Consider the following 18,288-nt stretch of genomic DNA (forward strand, 5'->3'; position numbering starts at 1 on the left):
TGTGTTGTCAGTAGACTAGCAGTAACAGCAGAATTGGTCCGTCAGGAAGGCTCACTGATTTTGAACATGGAGTAGTCGTTGGAGGTTACTGAAGTAACAAATTTGACAGGGACATTTGAGCTTTTCAGTCCTTCTAAGGTTGCAGAAGCCTACTGTTGGTGATGTGATTGCTAAGTCGAAAGTTGGAGCAGCAGCTGCGGCTAAACCAAGACCAGTCAGCCATGTATTGTCAGACAGCAACTGTAGATCATTGTGGAGCTTACTTGTAAGTAATCAGCGTAAGAAATCCGTCGTGAGTTCCAAAGTGCTATCAGCAGTGCGGCTAGTATATTCTGTATCTAGTGAGCTAGTTGTCGACTTGATGTTAAACCCTAATCTTCCTCCTTCCTACTACAATGACTGAAAGTATGGTCGAACAGCTCCTCATATGTCAAACACCTCTGCCGTCAACGCTAAGCGACACTTAAGGTTGTGCACAGAGCGGCGGCACTGCACAGTGTATAACTAGAGGAGTGATTTGGACTAATTAATCACGATGTACCGTGTGGCAATCCCATGGAATGGTTTGGGTTTGGCGAATACCCGGAAACGTTACATACCGTCATTCGTAGTGCGATATGTGAAGAGGGATGACGTGCGGTTACGGTATACTTTTCTTTTATTTTTTCGTAGTCATGTAGTGGTCCTTTTATTCCGCTTGAGAAAACTCTAAGTTCTGAAGGACTTCAACACATTTTACAGCATTATGTACTGCGTGCAGTAGACGAATAATTCAGAGACAGTGATATTGCGGCGGGTCGAGATTTAATTTCTCGCGTGTCTATTCGTCGTTGTCACTGTGCATGCTGCAAATTAAAATTCACCTACCTCAGAACGGCGTCTGCCCAATGTCTCTTCACTCGGCAACGTAGATACTTACAAGATGATGTAAAAGCAGCGTTGGTAAAAATATACCACCAAATATCTACATTTACTGAGGCCGCGCAACTCTAGTTATGAAAGGAAGTTCTGTAGAAATACTCTCATCCAATTTTATCGGGCATTAAGAAAATGGATTGGCTTCTGGAAAATAATGTCCAAAATTTCCACACAATAATGTTTATTTTTGTCCTTGATAACCAAAGAAAAGGTACTATTCAGTCCACATTTAAACTGTTGGCTATTTCCTTCCAGTTCACGATTCATACACACACAGTAGCCAGAAATCTGTCCAAACCCGACCCAAATTAACCAATGTTTTCACAGTAATTAATTTCACCACTAATATGAGTTACTACATTCAGTCCTTCTTGTGGGTTTCTAGAAAAGAAACTGCTCGCCAAAAATGCTCAGTAGCTGAGTACTGAAACATGCCACGCGGATTCTATGTAGGCCAATATTTCACACGCTAATATCTGTCCAACAGATTTAGTCAAAACCTCTGAAATATTGCCAAGCAGTCCTCAACAACTGCTATCGACTCAGCTCACCGAAAACTCAAAAAATAAGTAATTCTTCGTCTTACACATTATTTTTATCGGCAGTAGTAACGTGACGGTCCGCGTTCAAAGCTAGTGAGCGACTCCCGTCTTCCAACCTCACTCCCAGTATAACGATCAGGTAACGAGCGGGAACCGTCTCAATTCTGACTGGCTGACCATACTGACTGCCAATCAGAATACTTGCTCTTGATCATATTCGCGCCAAAACTGGTCTGCACCAATCCTTAAACACAGACGCATTTGTGTCAATCTGACATACAAATATTATAGTAATGTTTAATAAACGACAACGAAAAGACAATAATCCTGGAAATATTCTTTAGATACAGATTTTACTCCAGCTGACTTTCTGGCTGCTCTGTTACAATGGCAATCACACCTAGACATAGGTCATCAGCAATGTGGGTAAATACCCTAGGATCATTTTCCCACGACAGGCTTCTGTAACTCTTGCACGTTATGTAAGACACTATATCGTGCAATATGAAATTTGACGGATGTCCCACATACACACACTCATTTGAGCAGGCTCACATAACACATAATGAAATAAATATTCATTTTAATTGTTCTTTCTGAAGTTATTCTAGATTTCATACTATGAAAATTGTAAGCTACTTGAAATTTTTAAATTAAATTTGAATTAAATAATTCTATACCCTCATACTTCAAGTGAGTATTTCAATTGACAATAAAAAACAAGTCATAAATGTTCCCAGGTGAATTTCCTTTCTTAAGTGTAGTTTTTCTAACTTTAAAGTAAATTTTTCTGTCTCCGAAAACATGTCCGCTAAAAAGCTGAGATTTTCACACCACCTTTCTAGTAATAACAAAGTGCAGTAAACAAATTTTGAAAGCGATTACACAAAAACTACTATCCTTTATTTAGATTCTTATGGGTGGTGAATTTACGCGTTCTTTAAGAGACATTGAATAGCTTTCCCACGGCAGGCATTGACAGATGCACGTAGGTCGCTAGATGTCAGCCCCCGAAATTACATACAGCAAGCTATCCTAAAACTAACGTTCGCTCGGAACAACTTGCGACGCTACAATTTGTTCATATCTGTATGACAGTCCACCCTGTCACAAAGAAGCATCTGCGAGTCAATGGTTTGTGAAGAGTAAGATCCCTGATACGGACTCACCTGCCCAGAATCCCAACCTGAACCCAATGGAACACCCTTGGAATGAGTTAGAAGGTAGACCTCGCTCCTGACCCCAGCTTCAAACATCGCTATCATCTCTGGCTTCAGCTCTCTGAAGAGAGGAATGGGCTGCAGTTTCTCCAGTTCAGACACCTCATTGAAAGTAACCCCAGCCGAGGTGTAGCGTCATAAAAGCGGAGGGCTCAGACACACGATATTAATATCCACTAATTGGTATCCAGATACGTTTGTACAGGTAGTGTGCCTCCGACGAGCTTGGATTTCAGTCCAACACATACACGCTGCCTCAGTAGACCCTCACTACTTCACCTAATGAACATATAGGTTACTCAGTACAAACGGTTCGCCCGTTGTCTTTAGAACAGCTGATGACCATCTGTAGTCTTTTAGGCTGACAGGTCGCGGTCTTTAATCTATTTCATTCATTTGCATGCACGTTACATTCGCCAGTCTCATGACTAAAATTTCGTCGTTAAAGATGGCCGCAGTTGCGTAGGAATTTGGAGAATATGTTTAAGAACAAACCAAATTAATAGATCTCATTACTAGTTTTCTCCTTAATCTAATGGGAAGAACTGGATTGTACAAGGTAATAAAATATAGTTTAACCGTGAAAAAGGTGTGAAGAAAGAACCACAAAAATTCGGAAGTGTACTTTAATATCTAAGAGTGAAATTTCCATGTAACAATACGACATTCTACAGTGTGTAACAGCTATAAGAGCAGATATTTTTATATATGGCACCTTAACATGTACATAAAGCACTGTGTTGGTAGTTTTTTCTCTACGTCCAACCGTCTTCCGGCAAACATGTCACACACTTTGCAGCCTTACGTTTTCTGCACAGTCGTAGCTCCACCACTAAACGGACTACGCTTGTCAGTATATACTAACCGTTTTGCATCCGCGCAGCCACCCTTTAACGCCTGACCTGCTACCAAGAGGTAAATAAGTGTAATAGCTTGCTCTTGGGCAACCTAAAATTGTATGACTTGTAATAGCTATAATGCCCGTCCGGTTAGCCGTGAGGTCTAACGCACGGCTTTCCGGATTGGGAAGGAGCGCTTAGTCCCCGGTACGAGTCCGCCCTGCAGACTTATTACGTTGAGGTCCGGTGAGCCGGCCAGTCTGTAGATGGTTTTTAGGTGGTTTCTCATTTGCCTCGGCGAATGCGGGCTGGTTCCCTTTATTCCACCTCAGCTACACTATGTCGGCGATTGCTTCGCAAACAAGTTCTCCACGTACGCGTTCACCACCATTACTGTACCACGCAAACATAGGAGTTACACTCGTCTGGTGTGAGACGTTCGCTGGGGGGATCCACCGGGCCGAACTGCACGATAACCGTGAAAGAGTGGTTCTGTGTGGGGCGGCGGAGGGGTGGAGTGTACTGCGGTAGTCGTCATGGGGTTGTGGACCACTGCGGCTGCCGCGGGGACGGAGCCTCTCCGTCGTTTCTAGGCCCCCAGTTCATATACAATACAATACAATACAATAGCTATAATCATTAGTCTGTAAATATCATAAATACTGATACGATGTTGTTCAGTACACCGTACTCAGTCACTAACAGATATATCTACACTTACACCCGTTACACCCTGTATACAGGGTGAGTCACCTAACGTTACCGCTGGATATATTTCGTAAACCACATCAAATACTGACTAATCGATTCCACAGACCGAACGTGAGGAGAGGGGCTAGTGTAATTGGTTAATACAAACCATACAAAAATGCACGGAAGTATGTTTTTTAACACAAACCTACGTTTTTTTAAGCGGAACCCCGTTAGTTTTGTTAGCACATCTGAACATATAAACAAATACGTAATCAGTGCCGTTTGTTGCATTGTAAAATGTTAATTACATCCGAAGATATTGTAACCTAAAGTTGACGCTTGAGTACCACTCCTCCGCTGTTCGATCGTGTGTATCGGAGTGCACCGAATTACGTACGGTTCCAAAGGGAACGGTGATGGACCTTAGGTACAGAAGAGACTGGAACAGCATACGACGTCCACATGCTAACACCTTTTTATTGGTCTTTTTCACTGACGCACATGTACATTACCATGAGGGGTGAGGTACACGTACACACGCGGTTTCCGTTTTCAATTACGGAGTGGAATAGAGTGTGTCCCGACATGTCAGGCCAATAGATGTTTAATGTGGTGCCCATCATTTGCTGCACACAGTTGCAATCTCTGGCGTAATGAATGTCGTACACGCCGCAGTACCAGTTTTTGTTTGGCGTTTTGCTCACGCTCATGTGAAAGTTGCTCCCCCTCTTTGAAGACAGCACAGGAAAGTGCAAAACAGGAGGCCATCAAAAGTATAAACGCCGTTTGCTGCTTCAAATCGAGTTCAGATTTTGTCCGATGATTTTGAACGGTCCCTAAAGGTTCTGTCATGTATGTTGTTGTTGTGGTCTTCAGTCCTGAGACTGGTTTGATGCAGCTCTCCATGCTACTCTACCCTGTGCAAGCTTCTTCATCTCCCAGTACCTACTGCAACCTACATCCTTGTGAATCTGCTTAGTGTATTCATCCCTTGGTCTCCCTCTACGATTTTTACCCTCCACGCTGCCCTCCAATACTAAATTGGTGATCCCTTGATGCCTCAGAACATGTCCTACCAACCGATCCCTTCTTATAGTCAAGTTGTGCCACAAACTCCTCTTCTCCCCAATTCTATTCAACAACTCCTCATTAGTTATGTGATCTAAACATCTAATCTTCAGCATTCTTCTGTAGCACCACATTTCGAAAGCTTCTATTCTCTTCTTGTCCAAACTATTTATCGTCCATGTTTCACTTGCATACATGGATACACTCCATACAAATACTTTGAGAAACGACTTCTTGACACTTAAATCAATACTCGATGTTATCAAATTTCTCTTCTTCAGAAAGGCTTTCCTTGCCATTACCAGTCTACATATTACATCCTCTCTTCTTCGACCATCATCAGCTATTTTGCTCCCCAAATAGCAAATCTCCTTTACCACTTTAAGCGTCTCATTTCCTAATCTAATTCCCTCAGCATCACCCTACTTAATTCGACTACATTCCATTATCCTCGTTTTGCTTTTGTTGATGTTCATCTTATATCCTCCTTTCAAAGCACTGTCCGTTCCGTTCAACTGCTCTACCAAGTCCTTTGCTGTCTCGGACAGAATTACAATGTCATCGGCGGACTTCAAAGTTTTTATTTATTCCTCATGGATTTTAATGCCAACTCCGAATTTTTCTTTAGTTTCCTTTACTGCCTGCTCAATATACAGATTGAATAACATCGGGGAGAGGCTACAACTCTGTCTCACTCCCTTCCCAACCACTGCTTCCCTTTCATGTTCCTCGACTCTTGTAGCTGTCATCTGGTTTCTGTACAAATCGTAAATAGCCTTTCGCTCCCTGTGTTTCACCCCTGACACCTTCAGAATTTGAGAGACTGTCATGTATAGCAAAGCAAACTTGTGGTTCGTACTACAGTCCGAATGGGTCAAATAACATTCAACTGTATTGCAGCCCCATGATGTCCTTACAATAGGGTTGATTCGTTTGGGGTGTGTCAGCAGCGTCGAACGTGGTCAGGAACGACATCTTGTTGCTCAGCGCACTGCGAACTGCGTTTTTCGAAGCACTAAATGTGTGAGAATCAACGCCCGTAGGGAAGGGATGGTTTCATTGACGCCCTTGACGCCTCATGCCATTTTCTGAGCACTTCTTCTGTCGTTTCTAAGCGCAATATGTGAAATGTTTTCCTTGTCCTCTCATAGGAGAGAGGCGTCAAAAGAACGGTATAAATGTAGGTAAGGCTTGGTGTGATGACCTTCCCAGCGAGTGACACATCTACGATCGCATTGGGCAGAATTGTGGTAAAATTTGGTGTCAGTATGACACCAAAAAACGGCCTTACACTTTGCTGAACTTCTGAGCTGTGACCTTTTTTCGGCATGTGTCGACATCTTGCTGGAGCTGGCATTGTAGGGCACCACGATTTTTCGTCGTTACAGAGAAAGTTTCAGCCAAGTTTTAAGCTTATATGTTGCAGTGGGAGACAATTACAGGGTTTCGAATAAGTCATACGGATTTCATTCTCTGCACGGTGTTATTTTCTTCTTCTAAGTTCCACCTATCAGTAAGTCTAAAAAAATACGAGGCTTAGAAATGCTTTGAGTTTAGTGAATATGTTGCGGCAGATCTTCCAAAATTGAAGTACGCGGGTGGAGCGTACTCTCTGGAAACTAAGGTCACTGGCCAAAGTACACTGTCCCACAGCCGAGCTGGAAGCTTTTTTTCTTAACAGGGGAAGCAATAATTTTCTTGGCATCTTGCAAAAGTTATGAACGCCGAATTTTTAGAATTAACGGTGGTTTTAAAGTTTCTATAGAAAAACAGAAATTAGGTATACTCGTAAAAGAATCTCTCTCGTTGTAGGTGTGGCTGCAAAGCACGAGTTACGTATTATTTCATCAAATATTGGCATTGTCTTTTCGGTACGTGATTGCTTTTTCTCTGTTGATGGAATAATAGCAGTTACGAAGCTATTTGTTAAAATTATTTACTTGACGTTAAAAATAGACATCGCAGGATTGTACTAGCGAGTGCATTTGTGGGTGTAATCACTTTAATTACTACATCATGCCAATTTTCCCTCATCCTGAAAAATGCCGTTCTATAACTGTGGGTTTGTATGTTCTCGGCATGATTCAGTTAACGTAAGGCTTCATCAGTCAAAAAATTTTGCGTCAGTTATTATATTATTTTCTTTTGCCTTTCCTTTTCGTGCCTTTTATGAAAATATTAGTAAGTACGATACACTGAGTGTTATTTCGATTTATTTGCAGTGAAAGTAAATAAGAAATTGAAAATAATAAAAGGTTAACTGCTTCCTTACGGGAACTTGAGAACACGACCCTCGGATTACTATTCTGTACATTTTACATTGTGCCAACAGTTGCTCGGAAGGTATGCTAACATAAAATACTCCTGCTTTGCCCAAACTGTGGCAAAAAGTTTTTCTAAACACTTGACAATCTGGAGCTCCTACTTCCGTCATTTTCATTTCTGGGGCCAAGCCCTGCATATTCCATAACTCTGGACGACGGATAGGTGCGATACCGTTGTCAGTTACTCGAAATACACTGACAGGCCTAACCCGTACAACTCGCGTAGTGAGACAAACAGACCAGCTCCAAACACGAGTGCATCAGGTGCCAACACCACGCTGGCTACGGTTCTCGACGAATCAGAACAAAGAACACTTATGATAGATTCGGGCGTATAATGGCGAGCTGCAACTTTGTTCCTTCATAATATTATTTGCTTATTACATGAGAAATCAGATTCTATGAAATCTCGCAAATTCACTTAATAAACTAGAGCATCTGTTGCGATCATTTTACTAAATAGTAGAAAAATTGTGCGTAGGTATGTGGAGCAAACACTACAATTTGTATATTGGTGCTGTTAACAATGTTGTCGTAGATCGATAACTAAAAATACCACGACTCAAACAGCTGTTTATTTCAAAGAGGAAAGAGGTACTACATTACTTTCCCAACTGAGAGCGATATTTTACGTCGCAGTCTTACGTCGCAGTCTTATGTCGCACCTCACTTCGCTGTAAGATAACCGAGATAGTACAGTGTTTTTGGTGCATGATGCTGGTATTTGACTATTATACGTTGAAAATAAGGCCTCCAGACCCGCTATACGCCAGTTGACGATAGTGATAAGACTTCCGTACTGTCGCAGCTATAGTTGCCTGTTTGATGACGTGGGACTGCTGTTCCAGAGAGTGCATAAATTGAAATACGCGGCACTGAAGTATTTGCGGACTGTATTCCTCTATATGATATCTTGCTCTATGGCTTCCTAGAAAGTTTCAGATTGATGACTAATATAACACAGTTCAAAGCTTATTCATATTAAAGGACAGACTTCTAAATGTTCATAGCTGATATCGATCACATGTATTATTTCACCATGACCCACCTCTTTGCGTCCACTGCAGTCAAATGGTTCAAATGGCTCTGAGCACTATGGGACTTAACAGCTATGGTCATCAGTCCCCTAGAACTTAGAACTACTTAAACCTAACTAACCTAAGGACATCACACAACACCCAGCCATCACGAGGCAGAGAAAATCCCTGACCCCGCCGGGAATCGAACCCGGGAACCCGGGCGTGGGAAGCGAGAACGCTACTGCACGACCACGAGATGCGGGCCCACTGCAGTCGCGAAAGCTTAGTTCATCTACGAATAAAAGTGGAGAGCACATTTCTCAGTTTACTTTATGCCTGTCACTACGCATGAAAATCAACATGCCAGCTAGGCCGCAACGTCAACAAACAGCATTCAGTTCGTCACAGAATAATGAATCAAACAAAATAACAAAGGAAAAATAATATTTATGTAGGCTTCTTCGAGCTACATCTTTACTTAGTGAAGTATACACTGCGTCCAACTTCGTAAAACTGCGGGTTTTGAACTGGGATGTTGATCTGCGTCGTCCCTGATGGTGCTCTTCCAAATCAGTGGGCGAATAGATCTGTCTATCGAATACACCTGACCGTCGCAGCCGACCGCAGTGGCCGAGGAGGTTCTAGGCGCTACAGTCTGGAACCGCGCGACCGCTACGGTCGCAGGTTCGAATCCTGCCTCGGGCATGGAAGTGTGTGACGTCCTTAGGTTAGTTAGGTTTACGTAGTTCTAAGTTCCAGGGGACTGATGACCTTAGAAGTTAAGTCCCATAGTGCTCAGAGCCATTTGAACCATTTTTTTCATCGTCGCACTGTGTAGTCAGTAGTACCAGAATGCAGTTATGCAGCACTGTACTCTGTTTGACTGTTGGTGTATTGTACTTTTGTAGATCGCAGAGACCTCCCCATGGTGTGGAGACGAGCAGAAGTCAGACGAGAGCGGGAACTACCAGAGGCAAGTCCGCACCGTGGCAGACAATCGCCTTCCAGGTGGGTTCTCACTAACGATGCATGCGAGTCTTGACTAAAGCCGTCGGCACACGGACCGTGCTGTCGAACGTTGACGTTGAGCGTGCCAAGTTCAACGTGCTGCTGAATGCTCAGGAACGGTGCAACTTGTGCATACGGTACGTGGGCCCCAACGTGCTATACGCGATCGCAACGCTCTCCAGCGGCAGTTGAGGGATATTTCTAGTTCGTAAACCACACTGTTTACTGAACGGGCGCGCGTAAAATTCCCACTTTAGCTCTATTAAAACGCACATTTCCACCATCGTCCACGAAAAGGAAAGTACCATGTCCAATCAATAAGGACACGGGCTTATAAAAGTTCCATTACAAACAGTGCTTTACAAATTTGGAATACTTCTCCGCATAAGATAAACATTATTTCATCCTTCTCACATTTTAGTGAAACCCCAAGGTCAGTCTTACTTGATCACTGTTCCTACCCAGTCGCAGAATCTTTGCAAAATGTGAAATACGAAGCGTGAAAGAAACAGGAGCAAAATATCTTTATACAATTAGCGCAAGCTGTCTTGTAGATTAAGCCAATCGAACAAAGTCACTCCTAAAAAAAAATTGAACTTGTATTTACATAACATCATATTATAGTATATATTTATATTAAACTAATAATAAAGTATCAGAACCTAATAAAAACGAGAAAGTTAGAGGAAAAAAATGGAAGTATCAAAACCGGAACCACCGCCCAACTACTAACGCAATTCTGGGCAGTGACGCTACTCATTACGCTTTTTTTTTATATTCTGTTCACCGTCGTTCGTTGCATCAGCTCGGGCGGACGTCGTAAGGGACCCGTTTAGTTTCATTGTTGATCAATTAACTCAGTTTTTTTTATTGCACAGGGCTGCTAACCCTATGACCGAACTCGCTGAGCTACCGTACCGGCGTTAAATCAACATTGCATCTTTTGCATACACTCCTGGAAATGGAAAAAAGAACACATTGACACCGGTGTGTCAGACCCACCATACTTGCTCCGAACACTGCGAGAGGGCTGTACAAGCAATGATCACACGCACGGCACAGCGGACACACCAGGAACCGCGGTGTTGGCCGTCGAATGGCGCTAGCTGCGCAGCATTTGTGCACCGCCGCCGTCAGTGTCAGCCAGTTTGCCGTGGCATACGGAGCTCCATCGCACTCTTTAACACTGGTAGCATGCCGCGACAGCGTGGACGTGAACCGTATGTGCAGTTGACGGACTTTGAGCGAGGGCGTATAGTGGGCATGCGGGAGGCCGGGTGGACGTACCGCCGAATTGCTCAACACGTGGGGCGTGAGGTCTCCACAGTACATCGATGTTGTCGCCAGTGGTCGGCGGAAGGTGCACGTGCCCGTCGACCTGGGACCGGACCGCAGCGACGCACGGATGCACGCCAAGACCGTAGGATCCTACGCTGTGCCGTAGGGGACCGCACCGCCACTTCCCAGCAAATTAGGGACACTGTTGCTCCTGGGGTATCGGCGAGGACCATTCGCAACCGTCTCCATGAAGCTGGGCTACCGTCCCGCACACCGTTAGGCCGTCTTCCGCTCACGCCCCAACATCGTGCAGCCCGCCTCCAGTGGTGTCGCGACAGGCGTGAATGGAGGGACGAATGGAGACGTGTCGTCTTCAGCGATGAGAGTCGCTTCTGCCTTGGTGCCAATGATGGTCGTATGCGTGTTTGGCGCCGTGCAGGTGAGCGCCACAATCAGGACTGCATACGACCGAGGCACACAGGGCCAACACCCGGCATCATGGTGTGGGGAGCGATCTCCTACACTGGCCGTACACCACTGGTGATCGTCGAGGGGACACTGAATAGTGCACGGTACATCCAAACCGTCATCGAACCCATCGTTCTACCATTCCTAGACTGGCAAGGGAACTTGCTGTTCCAACAGGACAATGCACGTCCGCATGTATCCCGTGCCACCCAACGTGCTCTAGAAGGTGTAAGTCAACTACCCTGGCCAGCAAGATCTCCGGATCTGTCCCCCATTGAGCATGTTTGGGACTGGATGAAGCGTCGTCTCACGCGGTCTGCACGTCCAGCACGAACGCTGGTCCAACTGAGGCGCCAGGTGGAAATGGAATGGCAAGCCGTTCCACGGGACTACATCCAGCATCTCTACGATCGTCTCCATGGGAGAATAGCAGCCTGCATTGCTGCGAAAGGTGGATATACACTGTACTAGTGCCGACATTGTGCATGCTCTGTTGCCTTTGTCTATGTGCCTGTGGTTCTGTCAGTGTGATCATGTGACGTATCTGACCCCAGGAATGTGTCAATAAAGTTTCCCCTTCCTGGGACAATGAATTCACGGTGTTCTTATTTCAATTTCCGGGAGTGTATAATCATATTATGTTACCCCTTGCTGAAAACCGTAATCGTAGACATGTTACTAGTTGAAATTTAATTATAACAAGTTGTACCAAGAACAATGCGTTTTGGGTGGATCTTCAGTGTGTCGCTGCCTTCAAATTACAAAAATTCTTTTGCCACGAATATGATGTTTCTCATTGTTTTATTGGAACGAATCACACAGTAAACAACGGGTTATCCAGTGATTCTCAATTTGCTGGTGCTCAGAAACGGCATATATACGTATAGGCTTGAAATGAAAGCCAATATGGCGCCTCACAACTCTGTACTGAAGGGAGACGGCGTGCTTGTAACGTAGTGGCGTTGTGCCATCTCATTGGTCAACGCTCAAACGCACGCTCAGAATATCTGACATGCTAGATATTGCTCTGCACGTTCGGAAAGACTCGCGAACGTGCTATTCCACGCTATGACGTCAGAAACTCGGCACGCTCAACGCTCAACGTTCGGATGCACGGTCCGTGTGCCGACGGCTTAAGTAGAGTCTAGGGAGCGATGGAGCAGTTCTGCTAACTTAAAATTGCACATTCTTCCAGTCTCCTGAGGGCCAGAGGTGGCGGCCTTGTATGATAAATTTCGCCCTCTATATAGCTCTTAATATCTTCAAACTGAATCATGTGCTCTTCCTACTATAATCTATATGCGCAATTAGTAAAATCATGTTCTTTGCTTTCTTTTCTGGTATTGCAATTTTTATTGACAGATGTGCATTTCTGAAGGAGCTAATGGACGGAAATACTTTAGTTTCAACTGTCCGAAACAACATAAACGCATTACAGCATCAACTGAAGCACACAGCAGTTAAAAGTGAAAACTATCAATCTCAATGCACACTTTTACTGCATTCATTATGAAATATAAACTGGCTACAAACTCCAGAATGAGATTTTCACTCTGCAGCGGAGTGTGCGCTGATATGAAACTTCCTGGCAGATTAAAACTGTGTGTCGGACCGAGACTCGAACTCGGGACCTTTGCCTTTCGCGGACAAGTGCTCTACCAACTGAGTTACCCAAGCACGACTCACGCCCCGTCCTCACAGCTTTACTTTTGCCAGTACCTCGTCTCCTACTTTCCAAACTTTACAGAAGCTCTCCTGCGAACCTTGCTTGGGTAGCTCAGTCGGAAGAGCACTTGCCCGCGAAAGGCAAAGGTCCCGAGTTCGAATCTCGGTCCGGCACACAGTTTTAATCTGTCAGGAAGTTTCATATCAGCGCACACTCCGGTGCAGAGTGAAAATCTCATTCTGGAAACATCCCCCAGGCTGTGGCTAAGCCATGTCTCCACAATATCCTTTCTTTCAGGAGTGCCAGTTCTGCAAGGTTCGCAGGAGAGCTTCTGTAAAGTTTAGAAAGTAGGAGACGAGGTACTGGCAAAAGTAAAGCTGTGAGGACGGGGTGTGAGGCATGCTTGGGTAGCTCAGTTGGTAGAGCACTTGCACGCGAAAGGCAAAGGTCCCGAGTTCGAGTCTCGCTCCGGCACACAGTTTTAATCTGCCAGGAAGTTTGGCTACAAATTGTTTCTGAAACACGTTGTTCATTCAAGACTTCTTACTGATCTACAACCATCGGTTTTTTATCTCTCAAATATTCAGTATCGACTACCAGCTATCATACGTTAAGATTTTTGCACCTTCTACATCAGTGGTTTCCGACCTGGGGTAGCTACTCTATACAGGAAGTGACTAGGGGGAAATTAAATTACACTCAGGAGTAAAACTAAAAATGATCGATTATATTTCAGCCACGAAACTAAATCACTTAATTAATTGACTTCATTATGTTTATACCTTCACAGTATTTCTTAGAAGTAAACAATATATACCAAACATTTTCGGATATGAACATTAGCGAGTGATACGTTGCACTGGATATTGCAGGCCATAAAGTAAATGTTATTGGTACTGTTGTTGCTGGTGTTATGGTTGTTAGCTTCTGCCCGGAGACTGGTTTGATGCAGTTCATTGCGCTAATCTAGCCAGTAAAAGCCTTTTCATCTCTGCGTAGCTAATGTAATCTACATTCACTCAAACCAGCTTACTGTAGTTAAGCATTTGTCTCTCTCTAGATTGTATCTCCTCCCACTTACTTCCTTCGCCGAATTACTTGATACCTCAGGATGATCCCTATCAACTGACACCTTATTTAAGTCAAGATTTGCCATTAATATATTTTCCCTCAGTTCGATTACATCTCTCTGTTATTTAAACATTGTATCATAAAATCCTCAGCATTCTTCTTAAGACCGCATTTCAACAGCTTGTATTCTCTTCTTGTCTTAACAGTTTATAGTCCACGTCTCACTTCAGTATAAGGCTCCATGTTAGACAAATACTTCAGAAAAGATTTCGTAACCCTTAACTTTGTATTCTGTGTAACAGGTACTTGTTTTTCAGAATAGATTTTTTAATGTTGCAATTCGCATTTTATAGTCTCTCCATTTCAGGCATCACCAGTTTCTTTCTTGCCCAATATCAAATTCAGTTACTAATTTTGGTATCGCATTTCCTACTCTAGATCACTTACCTGACCTGTTTTAATTCGACTATATTCCGTTATAATCGTTATACTTTTGCTGAAATTCATCGCACAACCTCTTCTCATTGTCCATTCCGCTCAATTGCTCTTCCAAGTCCTTTGCTGTCTCTGACAGAATTACGATATCGTCGGCAAATCGAAAAGTTTTTATTCCGTGTGGTTGAAACTTAGTTCCTGTTCCAAATATCTTCTTAGTTTTCTTTACTACTTGCTAACTGTACAGACAGGATAACAACTGGGACAGGATACAACACTGTCTCACTCCCTTCTCACCACTTCTTCCCTTTCACGTCTTTCTACCCTTAAACTACACCCTACTTTCTGTACAAGTTGTAAAAAGCCCTTCGCCCTCTCTATTTATTGCCTATCACCTTCATAATATCAAAGAGTATATTCCATTCACCATTGTCAATCTGTAGATGCTATAAACGTAAGTCTACCTTCCTTTAACCTATTTTCTAGAAGTCGTGGAGGTAGTAATGCCTGGCGTTTTCCTGCTTTCCTCTGCAACTCAAACTGATCCACTCCGAGGTTGGCCACTACGAGTCTTTCCATTATCTGTAAAGAATTCAACTCAGTATTTTGAAACCATGGCATATCAAACTGATAGTTCGGTAAAATCAACACCTTTCACCACCCCCTTCCTTGGAGTTGGGATTATTGCGTTGTTCTTGAAGTGTGAGGGCATTTGGCCTTTGTCATATATCTGGTGTATGAGGTGGAATAGTTTTGGAAGGGTATGTTCTTCCAAAGAACTTAATATACACAGCCCTTCGGTACAACCACGTTTCGACTTAGGTCTCACAATTTTCTGTCAAATCCTTCTGGCAGAATCTATCTCATCTGCATCTTTTTCCTCTTGTATTTCCATGATATTGTCTCCAAGTCCATTTCCTTCCTATAACCTCCTATAAATTTCTTCCACATCCCAACATGTCGTTCTTTCCTTAGTAGTGCTTACTATCTGAGCTCGTAATATGCATACATGTGCCTCACTTTCCTATAAAGGTGTATTTAATTTTCTTATAAGCGCATCCATCTTTTCCCTAGACATGCAAGCTTCTACAGCTTTGTATTTCTCATCTAGCCATCGCTGTTTAGCTAGGATGAACTTCCTGTCAATCCCCCTGCTTCCCGCTTCATTCGTTTCACATTTATACTTCCTACTTTCGTGAATTAGATTCATTACATTTTGTGCTACTGGGCCTTGTCTTGATCATTGATCGCCTTCACTTTTTCATCTCTTAGATCCACCAATCCTCCTTCTGTTGCATTTCTTTCCCCTGCTTCAGTCAATTTTAAACACTCAACAAGCTCTAGTTATTTTAACTTATCCAGCTCTCATCTCCTCAATTTGCTACGTTAATGCATTTTTTCAGTATTAATGTGCAGTTTGGAGCCAATAAACTATGATCTGAGTACATATGAGCCCCTGGAAGTGTTTTGCATTTAAAATAGGGATTCTAAATTTTTGTCTTACCATTACACAATCTATTTGAGATCTTCGAGTGGACCTATGTTTCTCTAGATGTACAACCTTCGTTTCTGATTCTTAAACCAAGTGTAGGCATTGGTTAAATTATACTCTTTGTAAAATTCTACCATTCACTTTCCCTTTCTATTCTCGTGCTCCAGTTCATATTCTATACTTCTCTTTCACTTCCATTTCCTGGTATCGAATTCCAGTCCCTTGCCAAAATTAAAGTTTCGCCTTGCACAAGGACGTAAATAATTTCTTTTATCTCATCATACATTCACCAGTCAGTGAAGGTAGTAGGAACTTCAAGTCATATTACTATCGTAGATGTTGATTTTGTTTATATCATGCCTACTAAAACATGTTCACTACATTTTTCATATTGGCTCACTGGCATTTGAATTTTGTTATTTATTGTTAGACTTTCTACTGAATTCAGCCTTATTTGATTTCGTGTTGGTAGTCTTGTACTCACTTGACCAGAAAATCTGACTTCTCTAATTCCCACTGTACGTAACTTCAAGTTAAACATGTCATTTTTAAATCCTCTAACCACTCTACCCAAATAAGACTGCTAGCAAAGCCCCGACCCGTATAGCATTAGTTTTTTTAGTGATTAGAGCATTATCTTACCTCCTCACTGTACCATGAGTGAACGGAAGAAGTTTGTTTCCAAACAGCCACAAAGCGCCTACTGTCAACATTGGCACTGATATGTAGACATTTTCAGTGCAATGTAGACACAAAGATAAATGGAGTGAGTAGGAGAGGGATGAATGGGTGGCGATAAGGAATCAAACTAAATGAAATTACTCTGTAACAAGGTTAAAAATTCTGCTGGTTTGTTTACTCAGCCATTTACTGCATCCAGTTGTTTGAAGACCCGGTGACAAGTATCCTCTGGCTGTGCAGGTGTGGACGGGATGCGCTCGATGCAACGCCTGCCGTGGATCGGCGGCGACATCCAGAAGTTCGCTGCCGACCTGCACGACGCCAAGGTGAGGGCCGACGCCGAACGACAGCCGACCGAGGAATTCCACAAGGTACGAGCCGCGACCCTCGCCCTGCACAATGCACAGTGTCTACGTCTTCCTCTGTCTTGTCTGCTATGTTTCAGTAACTGTTTAAAAGTCCACGACGGAGTACTCAGTTGGAGCTGAGATATACACTCCGGAAGCAAAATTGCGGTATCTGATGGAGGGTGCTTTGAGAACACCTATCACTTCTCCACTTTCCTGTTATAGTCGCGAATGGTTAGCAGAAAGAACGCTTGACAATAAGCCTCTGTGTGGGTTCGAATCTTCTATCTTCATGGTATTTCGCGAGACATAAATTAGAGGAAGCAATGTATCTGTTGACTCTTCTACGGACGTAACTCTCGGAACGTGATACAAATCGCCTTTCTTGCAGCATCTGCTGGTCGGGGTGACCGAGCGGTTCTAGGCGCTACAGTCTGGAACCGCGCGACCACTACGGTCGCAGGTTCGAATCCTGCCTCGGGCATGGATGTGTGTGATGTCCTTAGTTTAGTTAGGTTTAAGTAGTTCTAAGTTCTAGGGGACTGATAACCTCAGAAGGTAAGTCCCATAGTGCTCAGAGCCATTTGAACCATTTTTTGCAGCGTCTGCCATTGGAGTTGGTTGATCTTCACCTTGATGCCTTCGTGTTACCTCAATGAACATGTAACGAAACGTTCTGTTCTTCACTTAAAGCTTCCGGGCTAATAGATCGTGGAAGAAGAATAAAACTTTCTCCAAGCGTTTCCTCTCTGACTGCGGGAGACATCTTCAGAGGTAAAGTGACGAACTGCAACCAGAATTCGAAGGAGCGCCGAATATATGGGTATTGAGAAGGCACCACAGTCCACCACGTGACGTCGGTTACGAGATTATCTCTGATAGTGCCAACATTTTAGACTGAAAGTAATCAATCGTCATTCTTACGTTGCAATGTTGACATCCAAATATATCTAATTTAACACCTTCCTCCTTTCTGTTAAGATTACTACGGTGTTTATAAATCTCAATAGCCTTTCTATACATATGGCATGATACTGCGATGTTTTCGATGTGTCACTCGTCGCGGTGAATTTTATTTCATGATCACCCTCTCGGTAAATATGTTGCGCTGCGGCCGATTTATCCGTATGTCCCAGGCGACAATTCCTCTCGTCCTGAAACAGACGGGTGTTAACACTTCATGTCAGTCCACAACTACAAGTAATTTTATGTACACTCG

The 18,288-nt window shown here is 43.4% G+C and overlaps 1 protein-coding gene across 1 annotated transcript in view; it reads left to right on the forward strand.

Moving 5' to 3' along the window:
• Positions 1-18,288, forward strand: part of LOC126188776 (uncharacterized) — a 232,815-nt gene that overhangs the window by 144,777 nt on the left and 69,750 nt on the right. The window contains exons 3-4 of the mRNA XM_049930387.1: positions 9,532-9,631; positions 16,963-17,093. Coding sequence (XP_049786344.1) covers positions 9,532-9,631; positions 16,963-17,093 — 231 coding nt within the window. The remainder of the gene's footprint in view (positions 1-9,531; positions 9,632-16,962; positions 17,094-18,288) is intronic.

The sequence above is a fragment of the Schistocerca cancellata genome, chromosome 5 (assembly GCF_023864275.1).
Source record: "Schistocerca cancellata isolate TAMUIC-IGC-003103 chromosome 5, iqSchCanc2.1, whole genome shotgun sequence".
Classification (NCBI taxonomy): Eukaryota; Metazoa; Arthropoda; class Insecta; order Orthoptera; family Acrididae; genus Schistocerca; species Schistocerca cancellata.